General features: G+C 35.8%; 1 protein-coding gene and 1 pseudogene across 1 annotated transcript; both read left to right on the top strand.

Annotated features, from left to right (window-relative positions):
- Positions 1-10,667: 10,667 nt before the first annotated feature.
- Positions 10,668-14,258, top strand: LOC142531389 (pyridoxal reductase, chloroplastic-like). The gene is made up of 9 exons (XM_075637493.1): positions 10,668-10,987; positions 11,265-11,493; positions 11,979-12,072; positions 12,328-12,451; positions 12,832-12,933; positions 13,104-13,255; positions 13,513-13,606; positions 13,694-13,875; positions 14,089-14,258. Exons 1-9 carry the CDS (start codon positions 10,862-10,864, stop codon positions 14,090-14,092), a joined length of 1,107 nt encoding a protein of 368 aa, XP_075493608.1. The 5' UTR covers positions 10,668-10,861; the 3' UTR covers positions 14,093-14,258.
- Positions 14,259-18,056: 3,798 nt separating this feature from the next.
- LOC142530479 (rab GTPase-activating protein 22-like) lies at positions 18,057-22,965 on the top strand (annotated as a pseudogene).
- The last annotated feature ends 393 nt before the right edge of the window (positions 22,966-23,358 follow it).

Here is a 23,358-nt window from a genome sequence, read left to right as displayed (position 1 = left end):
TACAGCAGACCAAAGCATAAAACAAAGCAAACCGAGGATCAACTTGGATGTCTATTTTCCAGGATATAATGGAATAACCAGCAGTAACCTAGCACGAGGCACTACGATGACGAAATGAAAAATACCTGAACTTTATCACGAGGCAGAGCAAAGGAGCAGCAACCGTAACAAGAAGAGAGTTAAACGAAATATTGGAGAGTGTGTTGCGTGTTGTTAAAGGACTTGAGGCTGCCTCTATATATAGTCACTCGGGTTCCATAAGGACAGTCACTGATCGGCCATCCGAAAGGCCAAAGGTTGGTCATCTGGAACACGAATAGTCAGTCTAGCTGGAGCACCAACAGGCAGAACATATTGAGAGTCAGGCAGATAGAAGGTCATCCAAAAATGAATTTTCGAAAATAAAAATAACAAAAGCTAGGTGATTTTAGGTGGGCAAATTTGCCTTGATTGGTCCGATGTTCGACGTACCTAGATCGCGCTCGTACGTTTTCACACAAGTAAAGCTTTTTCCAGTGCAAATCGGGCCCTTGATTTTCACCCCCTGCGCAGGCACGCGGAGAGAGACTCTCTTGACCAATCATTCTTATACATTCACAAAATGTAACTCAATATAAGTTCACTAATGCTATGATTATTTTCCTATATGAGACATTCTCCATTTACCATCTACTTATCAAGGCATTGATTGTCTCATATTCCATTCAAAATGAACAAGCCCAATAGGCCAAATGCTTTAAGTCCAACAATCCCCCACATGAATGTATATTGAAAGATATTCGACGATTTGCATTATAAAGTTCAACAGTTGAATCTTGCATAGAATAGGTAGGTATCACCCTTCAAACCTTACCTTGTAAAAACATAATAATTCACTGGTTGACAGTAAAAGTGATGTCTTTGAACTATACAGCCGTTTGTCTGAATTAAGATATACTTCACATAGGATTCTTCTTGATACTATTCAGTTCTCATGATTGTATTCGTTTTGGCCATGAACATATTTCTGGTTCTGCAAGAGGGTCTAGAATTGAGCCTTGTAATTCTTTTGAAGAGAATCCATTTCTCTATCAAATAGGTGATTCTATATTGCTTCTCATCCTAATCATTAAAATTCATGTGTTTATCATCTACATTCACTGTTTCATAATATGAATGAGCTAGGTATAACCCGTACACTGATCCACCAAATCAATGAGAGTAGGTTGTCCTATTGAACCTAGTTCTTGGGATATCCAGTCAGCTTAGGTTGGGTTTTCTTTCCAACAAATTTATTCTATAGGCTTGAGCCTCATTCCCCTTGACGATTTCACAACTAACTCTATGTTTAATCCTTTGGTTAGTGGATCCGCTATATTATACTTTGAGTTTACATAGTCAACAGAGATAACTCCAGTTGAGAGTAGTTGTCTAATGGTATTATGTTTACGATGTATATGTCTAGACTTACTATTATACATATTATTTTGGGTCTTTCCAATCGCAAATTGGCTATCACAATGTATACATATAGTCAGCACAAGTTTTTCCCATCTTGAAACATCTTCTAAGAATTGACGCATCCATTCAGCCCTTTCAGCACACTTGTCAAGAGCTATAAACTTAGATTTCATCGTGGATCAAGCTATTACAGTTTTTTTAGAAGATTTACATGCAAGTGTTGCACCTCCTAAAGTGAATATCCATTTGTATATTTTGAGTTTTTCATATCAGATATCCAGTTTGTATCACTATATACTTCAATAACAACGGGATATCCGGTATAGTGTAGTTCAAGGACACAAGTGTATCTTAAGTACCTTAACAATCTGATAATTGATTTCCAGTGTTCAACTCCTGGGTTACTCGTGAATATATTCAATTTGCTTACTGCATAAGCTAAGTCTGGTTTTGCACAACTCATTAATTACATTAGACTTTCAATTACTCGAGAGTACTCTAATTGAGATATACTCTCATCTCGATTTTTTGATAGATGTTGAATTGCATCTATCGAGAGTCTAGCCAATGCAGAGTCATCCTTATTGAATTTCTCAAGGATTTTGTACACATAATGTGACAGACTTATAATTAGTCCTTATGATGTTCTATGAATTTTAATTCCAAAGATCACATTTAATAATCTTATCATTCCTACTAATGATAAGTATGTCATCTACGTAAAGACATAAAATGACATATCCATTTTCAGTGTTTTATAAGTATACACATTTGTCACATTAACTGAATTTAAATCTACTTTCTATCATGGCTTTATCAAATTTTTCATGTCATTGCTTTGGTGCTTGTTTTAAGCCATATAGATATTTCACCAGTTTACAAACCTTATCTTCTTGTCCAGTCGCAGAAAATCCCTCAGGTTGTCCTATGTAAATTTCTTCTTCCAAATCTATATTAAAAAAAATTGTCTTTACGTATATTTTGTGTAATTCAATATTTCTCAAGGCGGCAATCGCAAGTATCACACGAATATAATTTATTCTCGATACATGAGAATATGTGTCAAAGTAATCAAGCTCTTCACGTTGATGGTAACATTCGATTACCAATCTAGCTTTATACTTATCTATGGTTCCATCTGATTTCATTTTCATTTGAAAATCCATTTACAACATAGTTGTTTGCTTCCCGAAGGAAGATTCACCAATTCTCATGTATTTTTTATAAAATGGATTCCATTTCAGAATTGATAGCCTATTTCCATAGAGGTCCCTCAGATGAACTCACTGCTTCTTTGAAGTTTTGATGTTCACTTTTCCATCATGAAAGTGATGAAATTTGGACCAAATGATTTCTCAGTCTTAGCTCTCTTGCTACGTCTAGGTTTAATATCTTGGTTAAGCTCTTGTTTTTTTTTTCAATTGTCTCATATAATCTTTTGGAAGAACTTGTTTCTTCCTTAGATTTGCATGGAAATATGTGTTCAAAGAACGAAATATTTCTTGATTCCATTATCGTATTCTTGTTAATATCAGGTATTTGAGATTCATATACAAGAAAACGATAAGCGCTACTGTTTTGAGCATATCCAATGAAAATGCAATCAACAGTTTTTGGTCATATTTTTACTTTCTTTTGAGTGGGTACTGCTACCTTGGCAAGACATCCTCACACTCGCAAGTATTGGTAGGAAGCACTTCTACCTTTTCATAACTTATATGGACTTTTATCTTGCTTCTTTCGGGGCACCTTATTTAAAAGGTAATTTGCTGTTAGAATACTTTCCCTCCCACATGTTCTGAGGTAAACCAGAACTTAGTAACAATGCATTCATCATTTCTTTCAAGGTGCGATTATTTCTCTCTGCAATGCCATTTTGCTGAGGAGAATAAGGTTCGGTTCTTTCGTGTTTGATCTTGTTGAGCACAAAACTCAGCAAATGGTGATTCGTATTCACTTCCACGATCACTTCTTAGCACCTTAATTTTCTTGTTAATTTGGTTTTCAACTTCATTTTTATGGCGGACAAAATTTTCAATTGCTTCATCCTTACTTTTAAATAGATACACATAACAAAAATTTTGTGTTATCGTCAACAAAAGTAATGAAGTATTTATTTCCACCACGTGTTTGCACACCTTTTAAATTATATATATCACTGTGAATTAGATCAAGTGATTCACTATTTCTTTTAGTTGTTCAAAAAGATGATCTTGTTAGTTTTTCCGCAACACAATTATATCATTTGTGTTGGTTATCAATTTGGAATGCGTTAATGCTTTTCATATTAATTAGTCTACGAATTATATCATAATTAATGTGTCCAAGTCTACCATTGCATAAATAAGAATACTCAAGCAAGTAAGCAAATTAATCACGGGCTTAATAGTCATTACATTGAATTTGAACAAACTATTGCTAACATAGCCTTTACCAACAAACATTCCACTTTTTGACAAAACAACCTTATCTGACTCAAAGACAATGCGGAAACCATGCTTGTTAAGAAGCAACCGGTACACCAAGTTCTTACGGATGTCTGACATATACAACATATTGTTCAGAGTCAGCTCTTTTCCAGATGTCATCTTTAGAACAACCTTTCTTTGACCCTTGATCTCAGAACTAGCAGAATTTCCCATGAATAGTTTATCCCCATTCTTGAATTCCTCAAGATTTGCAAACATTTTCTTGTCAGAGAAAACATGGCGAGTGACACTATTGTCGATCCACCACTCCCTTGGGTTTGAACCCACCAGATTAATTTCTGAGATGACTGCAAATAGATTCATGTTTGAAACCTCTTGATATATGTTCTCTACCACATTCACCCCTCAGTTTCTCTTCGGCTTCTTACATTCAGAGGCCTTGTGACCCATGTCGTCATAGTTATAGCATTTTCCAGATAACTTCTTCTTTGAAACGCCTCCATTGGGTCCCAGGTTCATCTTTTTGTTGAAAGGAGAGAAGTTTCACTTTTTCGAGCTTTGGCCATGCTCGACAACATTTGTTTGGCAGCAACTAGATAAAATAATCGTCTTTTAGAACTCTTATTGTCTTCCTTGATGCGAAGTCGAACAATGAGCTCTTCAAGATTCATCTCCTTGCGCTTGTATTTCAAATAATTTTTGAAATCCTTCCAAACTGGTGGTAGCTTCTCAATAACAGCAGTCACTTGGAAAGATTAGCTCAAAGGCATCCCCTCACCGTGAATCTCGTGAATAATCACTTGGAGTTCTTGAAGTTGGCTGATAACAGGCTTTGAATCCACCATTTTAAAATCCAGAAAAGTGGCCAACGAGAAACTTCTTGGCCCCGACATCCGGTTTTGTACTTTCTGTCAAGGGATTCTTTTAGCTTTTTGTCGTTTTCTTTTCGCAAAACACATTGTAGAGCGAATCGACCAATTCGTTAAATACATATTTTTGGCATAACAAATCAGAATGATTCCACTCATCCACAGCACTGACGGATTCAAAATCTCCCTCAACCTCTTTGAGTTTAAGAGCATCCTCGGACAGGAATCTGGATAGGTTCAGTATCGTGAAGTAGAATAGCATCTTTTGTTGCCACTTTTTCAAGTCCACACAGTGAACTTCTCAGGTTTTTCGTCGTGACTAGCTGGCACAGCAACAGCCGCAACACGTGGGGCAAGAAGAGGCGTCACAGTGGAATAAGGGACAACAAAACCGGTTTCCCTCAACACATTTGTTTTAGAAGCCATGTCTGAAAGTAAGCACGTAATGAGTATGTAGGGTCTGTTTTAAGATTGTTACGCAAACTTTTGCAAGAAACCAATGAACAATATGGTGAAGAAAATACAGTAGAACAAAGCATAAAACAAAGCAAACCAAGGCCTGTATGAAAAACAATGTCCTTAAAACAGATTTGTCTCCTCCGGTATGTGCTTTGAGGATCAACTTGGACGTCTGTTTCCCAGGATACAACGGAACAACCAGCAGTAACCTAACACGAGACAGTACTACGACGATTTGAAAAATACCTGAAATTTATCACGAGACAGAGCATAGGAGCAACAACCGAAACAAGAAGAGAGTTGAACGAAATATCAGAGAGTGTGTTGTGTGTTATTGAAGAACTTAAGGCTACTTATATGTCTAGGTACTCAGGTTCCAAATGGACAGTCACTGATTGACCATCTGAAAGGCCAAAGGTTGGTCAGCTGGAACACCAACAGTCAGTCCAGCTCGAGCACCAACAGGCAGGCCATATGGAGAGTCAGGCAGATGGAAGATCAACCAAAATTGAATTTTCGAAAATAAAAATAGCAAAAGCCAGGTGTACCTTGGTGGAAAATATTTCTTTGATCGGTTTGACATTCACAATGCACCCAGGTCGCGCTTCTTACATTCAGAGGCCTTGTGACCCATGTCGTCATAGTTATAGCATTTTCCAGATAACTTCTTCTTTGAAACGCCTCCATTGGGTCCCAGGTTCATCTTTTTGTTGAAAGGAGAGAAGTTTCACTTTTTCGAGCTTTGGCCATGCTCGACAACATTTGTTTGGCAGCAACTAGATAAAATAATCGTCTTTTAGAACTCTTATTGTCTTCCTTGATGCGAAGTCGAACAATGAGCTCTTCAAGATTCATCTCCTTGCGCTTGTATTTCAAATAATTTTTGAAATCCTTCCAAACTGGTGGTAGCTTCTCAATAACAGCAGTCACTTGGAAAGATTAGCTCAAAGGCATCCCCTCACCGTGAATCTCGTGAATAATCACTTGGAGTTCTTGAAGTTGGCTGATAACAGGCTTTGAATCCACCATTTTAAAATCCAGAAAAGTGGCCAACGAGAAACTTCTTGGCCCCGACATCCGGTTTTGTACTTTCTGTCAAGGGATTCTTTTAGCTTTTTGTCGTTTTCTTTTCGCAAAACACATTGTAGAGCGAATCGACCAATTCGTTAAATACATATTTTTGGCATAACAAATCAGAATGATTCCACTCATCCACAGCACTGACGGATTCAAAATCTCCCTCAACCTCTTTGAGTTTAAGAGCATCCTCGGACAGGAATCTGGATAGGTTCAGTATCGTGAAGTAGAATAGCATCTTTTGTTGCCACTTTTTCAAGTCCACACAGTGAACTTCTCAGGTTTTTCGTCGTGACTAGCTGGCACAGCAACAGCCGCAACACGTGGGGCAAGAAGAGGCGTCACAGTGGAATAAGGGACAACAAAACCGGTTTCCCTCAACACATTTGTTTTAGAAGCCATGTCTGAAAGTAAGCACGTAATGAGTATGTAGGGTCTGTTTTAAGATTGTTACGCAAACTTTTGCAAGAAACCAATGAACAATATGGTGAAGAAAATACAGTAGAACAAAGCATAAAACAAAGCAAACCAAGGCCTGTATGAAAAACAATGTCCTTAAAACAGATTTGTCTCCTCCGGTATGTGCTTTGAGGATCAACTTGGACGTCTGTTTCCCAGGATACAACGGAACAACCAGCAGTAACCTAACACGAGACAGTACTACGACGATTTGAAAAATACCTGAAATTTATCACGAGACAGAGCATAGGAGCAACAACCGAAACAAGAAGAGAGTTGAACGAAATATCAGAGAGTGTGTTGTGTGTTATTGAAGAACTTAAGGCTACTTATATGTCTAGGTACTCAGGTTCCAAATGGACAGTCACTGATTGACCATCTGAAAGGCCAAAGGTTGGTCAGCTGGAACACCAACAGTCAGTCCAGCTCGAGCACCAACAGGCAGGCCATATGGAGAGTCAGGCAGATGGAAGATCAACCAAAATTGAATTTTCGAAAATAAAAATAGCAAAAGCCAGGTGTACCTTGGTGGAAAATATTTCTTTGATCGGTTTGACATTCACAATGCACCCAGGTCGCGCTCGTACGCTTGCCCACAATTCAAGCTTTTTTCGTCCAAATCGGTCCCTTGATTTGCACCCACCTGCACAAGCGCGGGCGAAAGAGAGTTTCTTAACCAATCATTCTTACACCTTCACAAAGTGTAACTCAATATATGCTCACTAATGCTATAATTATTTTCCTATGTGGGACATTCCCCACTCACCATCTACTTATTAAAGCATTGATTGTCCAATATCCCATTGAAAATGAACAAGCCCAATAGGCCAAATGCTCTAAGTCCAACATATGCAATTCAGGATCGCCAACTCCATAAATAAATCATGCCCATCAATATTAGAGTTGTCATTGTGTCTCAAAGTTTTTTCCAAATTTTCACAAGATCTCAATAAACTATCATTAGCAGCACACTTTAACTTCTCCAAACTAAATAAAATCCCAAAAGTTTCTTCATATTTTTTAAATTGTTCAAATCGCGTATGTAGTGAAGAAAGAGTTCGATCAATTAAAAGGAGAAAATAATTAACCTTAAAGATTCTTCAGCTGATTGTGTTACCTCCTCATCACCATTTTCATCAAAATGCTTCTTTCTTCGAATATTACATTTGTCTTTTAATACAACTTCAACTACCATATAATCTGCAATTTGTTTAGCTTCAATCACGACTTTATCAAACCCAGATTCTCTATAGTCTTCCAAAGTCATAATAAGTCCTTTTAACTGCTTTATGTCGACATAAATATCTATGTTTTTAGCATGAAGAAATTTACCAAGTGTTGATTGCGTGCAAAAATTTGTGCCAAATTACCATCCCGATCAAAAATTCAAAGTTCCCAAGTTCCTATGTTGCTAAACATTCGGCTTCACTCCTTGCTTTAGGATTTTCACTTTTATCTACCAAGTTAATTAAAGTATCTCATATCTTTTAAGTTTGTTCTTTAATAGATTTCACACTTTCAGCACTAGTTTCTCAACATGTTTGTGACAATAGCTTAAGTGTTAGCCCTTCGACATGATCTTTAAAAAAATTTCATCATTTGATAGAAGAGAACAATGTATAAATGCGTTGTATTACTCCAAAAAATGACATAACTCTATGACAATAATTAACCATATGACATAACGCTAAATTAAGACCGTAACATCCACATAATGTATAAAAAGCTCTGGAATTTATCTCAAGTAATCTTTTTATATATCATTGTGTTTATTTTTCATATTTTATCTATTGTCATACGTTCAACCTCTTATATCATCAATACTAAACTCAAATTGTCCCAAAACATCTAGTAGTTTGGTAAAAAGTCCATGCCCTTATGCATCCACCTTAAAAAAAGTATATCCAATATTCTTCTACCACTACAAAGTTTGTTGAATTATCTACACAACATGTTACAAGAGACATTTATTCCTTGTGACACGCATATGAAGTACAATCTAGTATGATTGAGTAACATTTTGCTATTTCAACTTTTGTAATGATCCAACTTTTCGCTTTATGTGCCAACATTTGTATCAACTCATTTTGAGTTTTAGGACCAAGATATGTATATTAATGAATCTCATATGCTTGAATACACTGAATGTACTTTGGCATTATAGGATCAAACTCAATAATAATTTCAATAATTTGTAAGAAGTCGTAATTGTTTGCAACATAAATATTTTTTTTTTTTTGCAAGTCTTCTCATAACGTCATATATTATCTTTAACACTAGTTTCCAATGTTTTTTTTTTTTTTTTGTTAATTTCGACTTGCAAAATTTAATCTATTGTCTTATTTTTTTTGTAATATTCTTTCCAATTCAATCCATGTAGTCATGCAATAAATACGCTCCTTATTGCTTCATGATTTCCAAGGATCCGACTCAAATTATGCCAATATTTGTGCCCATCAATAGCCAACTGTGGAACCTTCGGTTCATTTCATCCTACATGTAGGGGCACTATCCCCATGATAAAATCAAAGGTCCAAATTTAGCCATACATACATGGGATCCACTAATGTTTTAAAATCACATATGTCTGTGAATCTTGTCCATTCAAACCATGTGAGGGCATTGCCCCCACATGTAGCATCGACCTAACCGGAACGTTCTCAATCACCCTTTTTTTTCCTTTTAATACAACATGGGAAATTAAGAAGTTTGTTGTCGCCACGGTTTGAACTGCGGTAAATGGTGTCAAAGTTAAAAGGGTTTAATGGAAGCTGCCACTTGTGGAACATGTTAGCTCGGGTGCAGATACATGAGGCAGTTAACTGCATTATATATTGTATATTGTATCATCAACGGTAGCTTCGATGCTACATGTTGGGGTACTGCCCCCACATGGTTTGGATGGACAAGATTCACACACATATGTGATTTTAAAAAAATTAGTGGACCTCATGTATGTGTGGCTAAATTTGAGCCATTGATTCTATCATGGGTGTAGTGCCCCTACATGTAGGATGGAATCAACTAGTAGCAATTGTGGTTGATACAATCAAGGTTGTAAGTAATAATAGTTGTATTAATTGCACGTTCATGTTCACATCTACAACAACACTTATATATAGTATGGATCTGATAGTAGAGAGAATTTGGGTGCACAGGTAGCTACAATTAAGATTATTAGTAGCCGTTACTTTTTTATGTGCAATGAGTAAATCCTCAAGATAGCAAACAGAACAATTTACAAACCACGTTAATCAGCTAAATTGCACCGTGTGAAATGCTTGTCCGAAAATTTTTTGTTTCACCAATTAAAGACGACAATGAGTTGGATTCGGATATGATTTCATATATTTGATCATCATCTCCATTTATTTATTATATTCATTCTTATCCTCGTTCTCATCTTTTTCATCATCATTAGATATCAATTTTCAACTACATCCACATATCTGTCGGAGGATTAGATATTCATACTTTATACAAATATCCTATAAAGTACAATTGTATTTTTTCAAATTTGAATTATTTTGATAAAGTTATGTATCTTTACCAAATTCTTAAGAGTCCATAAAACAAAATGTTGAAGTTAAAAATTAACAAACTAAACATCAAAGAAGAAAAAACAAAATATTAAAAATATTATATCCCAATTTTATTTTCTTAAAAGAAATAAAATCAGGTCTATACTAATATTTTTTTTAATCACATCCAACTTTCATCATTCAACAAAAGCTTTGTATTCAAAAATAATTATTCAACAAATAAGATTAAACATCCACAGAAACATTTTTCTATTATAAATAAATATATACTCATAATAAATATATATACATATATATTGTAATTTAATCGGATATTCGAGCATATGACCCACCTTCCAAAATCCAACCCGAAGATCTTTATCCCTTATTATTTGACGAAGTGCAAAAAATCACTTCGTTCAGATCGATTATCCTATTCTCAAACGAAGTTCGGTGAAAATTTACAATGACTCTCAACCTTTGATCTTGAATAGAGATCACATTGTCCAATCCAATTCCTTATCCATCCCCGACAGAGACAGACAGACCGCACTATTCTTTCTACTGCCAACTCAAAGAAAATTAGAAGCATCACTTAGCAGCAACGATGGCCCTTTCCATTGCATTTTCTGCGCCTACTACGCATGTTTGCTGCTCTCAGAACTCCACCATCTCCTCTCCAACCTTGCTGAAAAACTTCAAGTTCTTCCCTCGGTTCTGGCCCTGGCAAAAGGTAAACCACCACACCAACACCCCCCCCCCCCCCCCCCCCACCCAGAGTAACCCTTCGTCTGTTGAGCGTTGATATGAAGTAATCCTTCATTATTTTGAATTGGGTTTCTGAAATGAATTAAAATATTAAGGACCCAAAACACAATGTCCTACAGTTCTTCAATTCGTGGTGATTGGTGAATTGGAATTTGGAAGTGAAATTTATGATTTTAGAGACTGTGTGTGGCTTAAAAGGTTATGTTTTGTCCCCTTCATGTGTTGTATATTGTGATTTTCAGGTAAAGGTTGGCCCTTTAAGTGTATCTCCAATGGGATTTGGGACATGGGCATGGGGTAATCAGATTTTATGGGGTTATCAAGAATCCATGGACAGTGAGCTTCAGCAGACTTTTAATCTTGCTGTTGAGAATGGGATTAATCTATTTGATACAGCTGATTCTTATGGCACTGGAAAGTTGAACGGACAGAGTGAAAAGCTTCTTGGAAAGTTCATCCGTGAGCTGGAAGGTTGATCCTGTTTCTGTTCTGCGAAATGTAGTCTAATGAATTAAAATGGGGGTGAAAGGTTTGTAGCAAATCTCAGCTGATCCATGAATAAGTCTTATCTTACAATGATGAAGATATTGTTGCATTAGTTTTAGAATACCATGATGTCCGCCTCCTAAGAAGTCAAACTTCAGGTAGATTATATGTTTTGGCTCATCATCAGTTTAGACTCTTTCTGGACTGCAACTTTCACTTCAATGTCTTTCTTGGTTTGATTTACCCTCATTATCCAGAGATTAGGCTCGATTCCTCTCTTCGTACATGTGGTTCAAGTACTTATAGATAGGTTGGGGTCTGTCTAACACTCCATCAATCGGTGGTTTCCTTTTAATTTAAAAACATCTCCAGAAAACAATACTGTAGCGAGGTTCAAAGTTTGTTAATGAAGCAATCACTTTCTGAAGGCATCGATCTTATTTGTTTTGTTTTTTCTCTCTTTATTGAAGGGAAGAAGCAGGTGCAGGATAATATTGTTATTGCGACAAAATTTGCTGCATACCCCTGGCGCTTGAGACCTAACCAATTTGTCGATGCCTGCAAGTATGATTCGTTGTCATTTTTCCTCACCTGTATTTTTCTACTAAACTGTTCTTCGGAGAAAAATGCGGATACACACATTTTGGACATTTTTCTTGACCTGTTTGTTTAATTTCATCCTAGCATGTACAAAAGCCTTTGTTTTGTGATCTCTTGCAATTCATAAATGCATATACACACAAACTCTTCCTTGACATGAATAACTGATACTTTAATTTCATTCTCTCAAGTATATAAATCAACGAGGAATGTTTCCAGGTCGTCATTAAATAGGATGCAACTTGATCATATTGGAATAGGGCAGTTACACTGGTCGACTGCGAACTATGCCCCTCTGCAGGAGAGAGCTCTTTGGGATGGTTTAGTGGCAATGTACGAGAAGGTTACCATGAACATGTAAATTACTTGCAATAAGGGATCATATCGATTGCAACCATGAAAATGCCTCATTCAATAAGGGGTGGGCTGAATTGAGTATATTTTTTAGATCTCCCTCGCTATCCTGGATTTGCCACTGCACTTTGATACCAATCCCTGTTGTTGGTCATCCCTTCTACTAATTTTCTTAGCCCGTTTGTGAATACACTTGTTTTTTGTCATCTTGGTTCAATTATAAATTCCACGGCCCTAAAACTTTTCCTTATATTTTCAATTAAGAAGGATACCCCATTTCATTTTCTTGTTTTTATCATGATATTCATAGTCTTGTTTTGTTGTTGCACCTAGATAATCACTTTTTGGAATGATAATTTTTTGATGCAGGGATTGGTACGAGCAGTTGGTGTTAGCAATTATGGACCAAAGCAGCTATTAAAGATATATGATTACCTTAAAGAACGAGGAGTGCCACTATGCTCAGCTCAGGTCCTATATTGTCTTCACACTTTCCTATAACTTATATTTGAATTTAAGGGAAAATATATGTGCACATTATGATCAAGAGCAGTGACCTTTTGCTCTTCAGATTTCATTAAATCACCCCTCCCAATCTGACACCTAAACTGTAGAATTTAATTTTCCTAATCTATGAGTAGGTCCAGTTTTCACTTCTAAGCATGGGAAAAGACCAAATGGAAATCAAGGAGATATGCGACTCTCTGGATATTCGTTTGATTTCTTACAGTCCTCTAGGACTTGGAATGCTTACCGGAAAATACACTTCTTCCAATCTTCCAAGGGGACCTCGGTACATCAGAACTTTTACTTCGTCTATTTCAACTAGTAAACTTAGATTATGTGGCGGATCCAAGAATTCAGGTAAAAGAGTGGGGGCAAGATGGGGAGGAGGGATGAGATGGTTGGCTCAGTGGATTTTTGGGAAATGAAAATTTACGGTCTTACAAAAAATAATGAATAAATTCAGAAAACTTGTGTGAGAAGCTGGATCCGCCCTTCAGTAAATACATTATTGACCTTGTTGAATATCAATATTCAATCTTGTAGGGGTTTTGTATTTCGACAAATTTTACCTGGACTCGAGCCTCTGCTGAATTCACTCAAAGAAATTGCACAAAAAAGGAGGAAAAGCATACCCCAGGTATGACTTTGTTAGCTTGATCCTTATCACTATGCATTAGCCTTTGTTCCAGCTGATTTGTTGGCTAACATAAGATTATGCAATTAGGTTGCTATAAACTGGTGCATCTGCAAAGGTACAATTCCGATTCCTGGTGTAAAATCAGTTAAACAGGCTGAAGAAAACTTAGGTGCTCTTGGTTGGCAACTCACTTCAGATGAGTTGCTTCAGTTAGAATATGCAGCTCTTGAATCTCCTCGGAAGATGATTCAAAACATCTTTCAGACAAGGCAAGTTACGTTATTGTTTGGTTGGATAGAAATTAGCTGAAACCTACAACTTATTGTATTTCGGAAGCTCTAAATTTGTGTTTAGATAAATTATTGTTACTTTAAGATCCGTTTATCATGGTCTCAGCGGCTATGAAAAGTTTTCTTGATTTCGGTTTTCCTCTCTGTAGAGAAATTAACAGTCATTTGATTCTTTGTTTGCATGTACTACAGATGAGTCACTCACTCCTAGCATAGCGCAGTAAAATGGAGTAGGACGGGGCAATAAAATTTGCCAGGAAAGGAGCGTCATAATTAGAAGGAAAGTTCAAACGTTGATCGATATGTGGATGATTGTGGTTGCTGATTCTTCTTTGACATTGCTGTTTTTAGGTATATGTTGGCAGCTTTCTAGGCTAAACGTTTACCATGTAGTTACTAAAGCAGTGTAAATTCAGAGAAAGAAAACTCTTTGTGCCGCAGCTTTATCTGTTTTTGGTTTGTTTAGTAAGCCATGCAAAATTTACGTCAATAAACATGTTGGCAGGCTGTGTATTTTGATGTTTTTACGTGTTTTAAGGCACGGCATTAAGCATGAAGAGAACTGCATGTTTTATTAAACCCAATATTTTATTTAAACTTTTAGTATCTAATTCTTAACTAATTTATTTAAACCAATATTTTATAATTTCTTCACTTTACATTATACTAAATCAAGAAGACTATTTTTTAAATTAATTTATCTTATAAATATATGTGAATTAGGATAAAAATTATCATTCCTGTTTATTGTGAGTAAATATAAAAACGAAAAAAAATTAAAGCTCATTTTTAAAATTTTTTCGAAGATAGATTATTTTGAAAAAAAAACACATATATTTCCTAATCTAAAGTTTGGTCCAAAGTTTTTAATCTATTCATTTCATCTGTTTCGAAATATAAGACCGTCCATACACATATGTATATATATTTCAACTAATGTATGTTCAACTTTGTGTCAAATGAATGGCACACCATCATGCAAAATAAAGTTATCATCAAATTTATTTTCTACTAACTTGTTAAACTTGCAAGAGATACATTATTTTGAGAATATATAAGTAGACTGAAATAATAAAAATCTTACCTTTATCGGCCTTGAGATTCACAAAATTCGATCCTATCCTACTCGGAGTATGTGTGGCTTCACTATTCCCGAACCGAACACAGAGGATAAGCGGTGGGTCACATTTATATATTTACCTCGTCGCCGTGTTTTCTTTTCTTTAGATTAAGTTGTACGTGCATTGAAAATAATGTGCATTTCAGAGTGGTGATCAAGAACTTTCTTTAAAATCAATACTTTGAAATTGGTTTCACTACTCTCCAACTTTACTCAAAATGAGTTATGTATATGTTTTTTCACATGGTTGCATATGTAATATTGTATGGAAAAACATAGGGATATTTTCATTTCAAGCATGTTTTAAACAACACTAACTACCAAACATGATTTTGTCTCGCGTGACCATTCGAATATGGGAATTTTGGCTGAACGCTCACCAAACATCTTTATTATTTGCAAATAACACATTTGTTATTATGCAACCTAATGCTTGAGTACGACGTCGTAACAAGTTGGCCGGTCCCTTCTCTATATGATTTTCTTCATCAGCTCCGATTGCGACTCTCCCCCCAAAATTTCAGAGTAAGAGCTAGCTAACCAAGTTTACCACATGGGTTATGTAACCACGGAGTTAAATTAAAAGCAGGCGAAGAAAAGCGAAAAAGCAGTGGTTTTTGCTTTTATTTTGTGGTGCAAAAATCTACTACTAGCCGTGTTGCGGCACCACCGGTCAGCTAGGAAGAGCGGTGTTCATCGGAGGTGACGGATTGCGGTGGAAGGGCTGGTCACCAGAATCAACTAAGTATTTTGGAGTTTGAGATAATGTGAATCACAACATGAGAACCGATCGAAATAGCTATTAAAATCTATTATGATTTTTAGTCTTCTTCATCGAAAAACATCCACCTTTTCTTTCATTTCACATGTTTATGCAGAATCGATCGAAATAGCTATCTCTATTCTCCTCTCTCTGTAAAATCCTTCACAAAGAGCAAACAGTGGGTTAAGTTAGGTGGAGTAAATGAATTTTTTCAGGTAAAATAATAAATAAAATCTTGAAATCAATTTCATACGATTTATTTTTCTTTTCTGTTTAAGTATATGTATCCTTCGTTCAGCTGCCCTTATTGTCATCAAAGATCCATAAATTAGTAAAAAAATATTTTTAACTAAACGATTTATTATTAATAAATTATTTGTGTTTGAGGTTAAATTTTTTTTTAGTAAATCATTTATAAAATTGTTTTTGCATGAGTTCAATTCTTAATTTTGAATATTCTCTTTGATATAAGTATTTTATGAGTGACGTTAAACTAACAATATCATTCATTCTTCTCCCTAGGTGACCGACCGTTCTTCTCTTAGCTCCATTGAAATTTTCCATCAATCAATGGTCTAATTCACTAATCAAGGACCATTTAAACAACCATACATTTAACATTTATAATTAAAATGGCAGAAGAAGAAGTTTGGGTAAGTTTATCGTTTTATATGATTTTTATAGAGTTTTTACTTTTAGTTAGATTTGTGGAATTGAGTTTTTGTCTAAACTTTCTTACATATATGTAACTGATAAATGAATAAACTATTTGTGTTTTTGTTGATAAATTGTGTTCAACATTGTATTTGTTGTTTATGTTTGAAAAATATTTATATTTTTTATATCATTTATGTTTTTTTGAGTGTTGGTAAAATTGAAACCTCAGTTATTGAGAAAGAATCACTTTGAATGCAAGTTAAGTTTAAACTCTCATTTCAAAAGTGTATCAGAGACTATCAAGGAATGTCTCAATGATGCAGAGATGCATAATATGATTAATGGAACTCAATTTGGTAATTTAATTAAGTATGTAAGAGATTACATTTTATCCAGTCAGATTATATGGTTTTTGATGGCTAGTTATGTAAGACCACTAGTGATGAGTTGTGGATGGTTGTGAATCAACGACCATTGAGATTTTCGAAAATGGAGTATGCACTTATAACTGGGCTTGATTGTTCAGAAGATTTTCGAAGTTGGAGAGACGATGCAATTTCGGGATAGACATTTTTGTCAAAATGAAAATGTATATATTGAGGAGGTGGCGACAAAGCTAATTGAAATGAGAAAAACACCTTAACGCACTACAAATTTGGAAAAATCGAAATTAGCATGTTTGTACTTTGGTGCTGCTGTTCTTTGGCCAGTTTGACAAAAGACGGTTCCTCAAGTTGACAACATGCTTTTGAGTTTAGTGGAGGATTTGGATTTGTTTAACAAATATCCTTGGGGTACGATAGCTTATAACGAAGTTCTTAAAAGTATAATGCGATATTTAACTTCAATCAAAATGAAGAAAAGGAAGAAGAACGAAAAGATTGTCGAATATGGAGCGTTTACTTTGAACGGATTTGTTCATCCATTTCAAGTAAGATATTTATTTGTTTTGTATTTATTTAGTTAATTTATTTAATATTAAGTTGGCTATGAATTTTTTTAATGCAGATTATTGCATATCAATGTATTCCTGGCATTGCAAAGAAGTTTGCTAAGTGAAGAGATAGATATAACATGATACTTCCACGTATGTGTGGATGAATTTCAAATGATTGGCATGTGAAATCATCTCCAAAGTACAATGAAGTTGTTCAAGCATCACATGTGTGTTTAAATAGGGTGAGTATTTTGCTAATTATTTATTTAATTTTTCAAAGATATTTAATTGTAATTGAGTGTTGGAATTTTATAATTTGAAATATACAGATAGTTATTGGCGTGTTGACACCTACAAAGTTGGAACTACAAGCCTCATACATCGCAAATGGTCAATTTTCTGATTCAGATCCTAATTTATCGCATGTTCTGCCATTGTTGTCGGAGAGACAAAATGTATACTACTATGCAGATAGCAGCCCCGAAAACGTTATCAACCCTTAGAAGAGCAAAATTCTTTTGAAGATATGCAAAGCCAGAGAGCAGATGCACATGACAAACAATCACCTCCACTTCGTCAAGAAGAAGATCGAGCACACACCTCCACACATATTGATCCGAGTGCTTATGTTGGAGAGGTTCCCAGTGTCCCAAATTATTTTGTCCAACTTCGAGATTATATAGATGAGAAGTTTACAAAATTGCAACCATACGTGGATGAAAGATTTACTAAGATTGAGGAGAAGATTGAAGAGTATCTGTCCAGGTAAAATAAAGGAAAAAAATACAGCAGAGACATCACGTCGACCAACTAGTATACTTCCAGAAGCAAAGAGACAAAAGATGTTTGATATCAAATGTGTTAATGAAGAAGTCTTGCCATCAGAAGGTAAGTCACATGCTTTAGTGGATAAGTCATGTCACCTGATTAAATATTTTAAGATATATATATTTTTACATACAGGTTCTACATCTGCTCAAAATGGACAATCCTTGATCCAACCAAGCAAACATATCTTGCACACTCCCCAACGATTCGTAGTTGATGAAGGAGCTTCCAATGCCCAGCCAGTTGGAGATGGAAACAATAATGATGATAAGAAAGCTTACAATAACATGTTATTAACCTATGTCAGGGTTAAGAGGCAAATCAAGAAGTCATCGTACTTATCGTCGCCCTTCATGCAATTGTCAGAGACGCCCCCTGTATTAGTTAGCCATCAACTTGGATCATGTAGTGGCACATTTCAACAACTTCAAATAGCAAAGTCACCGAAGCTCACTATAGCTTTGAAGGAGCAAATTAAAATAATGAAAGGCACTCGTCAATGCCTAATGGCCGCCTACGATAAGAAATGGTTTAATGATTTGCTCTTGCCTAGGTCGTGGCTTGGATCTTCTGTGGGTATATATGATTTCATCTATATAATTAATATATATGTTCTTCATGTGTTTTGTGCTAATCATTAATCTTTTTCTTATTTATAGCATATTAACGAATGCATGAATGGGTTTTTGGTGCTTCAAAAAAAGTATCCTTGTTTAGTGGCACAAGACATTGCTATAAAGGGTATGTCTCTTGCTCTCTCTCTAAAATACCTCACTGTCACCTTTATATTGTTTTGTTTTCCTGCTCATACTTTTTGATGGGTGATTCAAGTTCAGATATTGATCTTGCAATTCTCAAAAGTTTTTCTTTTTAGAATCTTGATGGTTTTCCTTCATTATCTCCTTAATAGCTTAGTCCATTTCTGTAAAAGCATTTTGGATTTCTTATGCTTCAGTTTATTTATGTTAGTGTGTGGATTATGACATGTATTTGTACTTTGACTCTGTAATTAAATACGACTGATATTATTTCCGGTGGTCAAAGTTGTGCTACAAACTTTGATGGATTCATATGATATGTTTTTTTATGTCCGAGTTAGACGCCCTATTTTATTCAGTCCATAATTGAATTTTGTGGAAATGAAACAGTAACGTGTTTGTTTGATATTTTCTTTTTAAATTTAAAGATTAATGATTGGATTATTTCTTAACATTTCGACGAAGTTAAAATATTTATATTTCTTTTTTTAAAACCAAGATATTAATGTTTCTGATTTGATCCAATTGGAAATTGACTTGAAATATATGGGAATGATATTTTAAATTTTTGAAATTATTTTATTGATCTTTTATGGTACCTATATTTTCCCACTTCTTTACCCTTTTGAGTAAGGTGGAAAGTTTCAAGTTTCGAATCAAGTCACGTATTTATGCTTAAATGCTTGAGTGGCTTGTAGAAAGGTGAAGGTTTTGTACGGAACCAAAGGATTGCTGACCATAAGAGTCTTGTCTCTACATTTCTGTTCGAAGATTTGTGGTTCTTAATATTTCTGGGAAGTTATTTAATTGATTTCCCTATGGCCATCAAGGCTGCCTTTGTTTTGGCATGCCCCGCCTCAACCTGCTTGCCATCCAACCTTAGGTTGAGAATTTGATGCCCTTTTAGACTTTTAGTGTTTTGATTGTCAAATTTTGTACTGATGATAGAATAGAGTGTGCAAATGTCTGTATATATTGTTGTAGAGATAAGAATTCTTTTAGCACCCGTGATGTAGATCTTCAGTCGTGGCGCATACTTATTTTGTGATGGAGAGAGCATCAGAGAATTGTGTTTGCTTTAGCGTCCGTAACATTTTAAAGCTGCGCTTTGTGAATAGAACCTACAATCTAAGTTTTCTAGTATAGTTGCGGAGTTACGTCACTTTGTCTAACATGGTTTTCACCCAATATAATCAGATTCTCTCTAGAAAAACTTTTTTTTATAATGACTGGAACTCATTGTTTTCATTATGTTAGCATGACCTGGTTTATCAATCTCTGTTCAACTGAAATGTTCATGCTACTGTTAATTTCTGGGGTCATCTCAGATCCCCATGATCTCGAAGAAAGAGAAAGCGTATACTCTCATTCCAGCAATGGAGGACTTTCTTCACGCCAGTGGGAAAACTTCGTGACAGTGGCGCTAAGCTTTTGAAGAAACTTCGCGGTGGCGTGGGTTATGCTTCATAATAACTTTTCAAGTTTCTCTGTTTGATAGTCCATGATTGTGTGAAAAGTTGCACTTGGAAAACCATTTGACTTTGATTTTTGCAATTGTTTTTGTGTAGGGTATTGATTTGAGTATTCGTGCAGAGGTTTGGCCATTTCTTCTTGGAGTGTAAGTTGATTTAACTTCTGGAATACACGTCTTAATATCATTTTTGCGCCAACTTTGTGATCTGAACTGTTCTAGAATTGCCCTTTAATGCTGAAATGTTTTGATTCAGACCTGAAAGAACACCCAACATTCTTTCACTTCAGATATCTTTTGTAAATGATTTTACCTTGTGTTGCAAAGGAATTGAATCGAGCTGAATACCAGCTATTTTTATACTTGAACTCGGATCCGAATTTTTCTCCCATTTCTTTCTAACCTTGTTATTAGCTCTTTTCTCCCCACTTTCATTTTACCTTTAGTATTCAAATTCTTCTTTGCAGGCAAAGAGAATTTACTTTTTTTAAAAAAAAATCATGATAATTGCCGAAATAACCATGGTAAGGTCATACTGGACATCTTTCTTTGGTAGCATTTTATCCATCCTGGCTGATGTTCTTATGGTAAACGATGTTCTTGTAAAGTATTAAATGAATGCCTTGTCACTTAATTGAACAATGTACTCTCGTCTGATTGTTTTCACGATATTCCCTTGCCCTGTGTTCGAGAAAGTCGAGATGGAAAATTCTTACCTGCTTTGATCCCAAGTTTTTCTTCCTTTTTGGGCAGTTATGATCTAACCAGCTCCAAAGAAGAAAGGGATGCTATTAGAACTCAGAGAAGGTGCAGTCAAAAACTTCAGCCCTTAACCTGTAAACTTTTTGGTTTCAAATTTATTTCATGTTGATTTTTCATTGGCATTCTGGCAATGCTTGCAGAGAAGAATATGAGAACTTACGAAGAATATGTCGCCGACTTCGTAAACATTATAACAAAGATTTAATTTAAATAGAAATGAGAGTAGCAATGGAGATGGTGGAAGTCCAACTGCTGGTGTGGATTCTCTCAGCTCGGAAGATGTCGTGAGTGCTAGAGAGTCCCTTTCTAGTGTGGAAAGGTTCCCATTTAATGAGGACTCAGAACTGACTGCTGGAACAAAGGTCAATGGTTATGCTAGTTCTAAACGAACCACAGATTCAAATATGGCCCCAGACTCTGAATCCTTGGATTCTAGTTCATCTGAGGACCCTGAGGTAAGTCAAGCTTTCAACTTCATGGAAATCGAAGAGGAGAATGCTAATGACATTCCCTCAAAGATGGATTTGTCTCCCCATAACGTGGAAGTTCAGTCAAAACCTCGAATTTCAGAAGATTTTGTCATGTGGCGGCGAATAATCCGCCTTGAGTACGTTAACCGATGCCAAAGCCCGACGTTCTACTGAAATTGTGGGATTGAAGGATTATGATCACCTCGATCCTCGCAGGATCTTACATTCTTCCCGTTTAGTTGCCATTCTTGAAGCTTATGCACTTTACGACCCTGGAATTGGATATTGCCAAGGAATGAGCGATCTGCCCTCTCCCATAGTATCTGTGATTAGGGAAGACCACAAGGCTTTCTGGTGTCCTGTGGGTTTCATGAAAAGGGCCCGTCATAACTTCAGGCTTGATGAAGTGGGAATCAGAAGACAACTGAACATTGTTTCTAAAATATCAAAATATAAGGATTCACATCTTTACAGGCACTTGGAAAAGCTCCAGGCCGAGGATTGCTTTTTCGTGTACAGAATGGTGTTAGCACTCTTTAGAAGGGAACTGACCTTTGAGCAAACTTTGTGCCTTTGGGAGGTCATATGGGCCGATCAAGCTGTGATCAGGGCTGGAATAGGCAAATCAGCTTGGAGCAGAATAACGCAACGAACCCTCCAACCGAGGATTTACTGCTTTATGCAATAGCTGCCTCTGTTTTGCATAGGAGGAAAAAAATCATAGAAAAGTACAGCAGCATGGATGAGATTTTAAAGGAGTGCAACGCAATGGCTGGGAATCTCGATGTATGGAAGCTGCTCGATAGTGCCCATGACTTGGTAGTGACACTCCATGACAAAATTGAAACTTCGTTGTGATACATATCTTATCTTGCCTGATAAAAACAAGTAACCTACTAATGTAATGGTTTTAGCTGTAGCCAACTTGTTAAAGTCAAAAAATGGCTTTTTGTATTTGAAAGAAAACTCGAGGTTGTGTGGGGAAGTTAGGAAGCTAATGCCACGGTCCTCTAGGAGATAATGCCCTGTGTATGTGTCCTGTAAGTGCCAATTTTTTTGGCCGATCGGGACGTGTTGGATTTCATGTTCGGCGGATTGGATTGGATTGGATTGGACATGCATGTAAAAGGAATTTTTCATGGATTGTGTGAAATGCGTGCATTCAAACTCAGCAACTTTCGTTTTGGCTGTTAAAAGTGGATCCGAGTCTGACAATGGTTCTTTCAGTTACGAGTGGAGGATCAGTTTCACTTTTTTAATATAAGAATCTGATTGAAACCTGAATCCTAAATATATCTTTAGGGTGCGTTTGGCTGGAGTGATTAGGTGGGTTTATCATATACTTAAAAATCGTACCAAATGTAATACTATTTTACATCATATATTACATTTCTATCATAATCATTTTTTTTATCATTTACATACTAATCATTAGTTTATTTTATCCTCCTACCAAACAGAACATTAGAATCTTTTGTATATGTAAATAATTTAAATTTTCTGGTTTATGTAAATTATTTTGTTTTTAAATGTGAAATGTTCTTGCCGTCAAAAACAAAATAATAAATTTCGGTTTGGTTCATATTCTTAATAATCGAAACCAATTCATATCAAAGCAATTCGATACGACAAGATAATGCTATTGGGATTATGCAACGGGGTCGCTGTCGTTCATGTGGGTGGGTTTTATGCGATT

This window comes from Primulina tabacum, chromosome 17, assembly GCF_025594145.1.
Source record: "Primulina tabacum isolate GXHZ01 chromosome 17, ASM2559414v2, whole genome shotgun sequence".
Lineage (NCBI taxonomy): Eukaryota > Viridiplantae > Streptophyta > Magnoliopsida > Lamiales > Gesneriaceae > Primulina > Primulina tabacum.
Note: the sequence above shows the minus strand (reverse complement) of the source record. Positions and strands in the feature narration are given on the sequence as shown.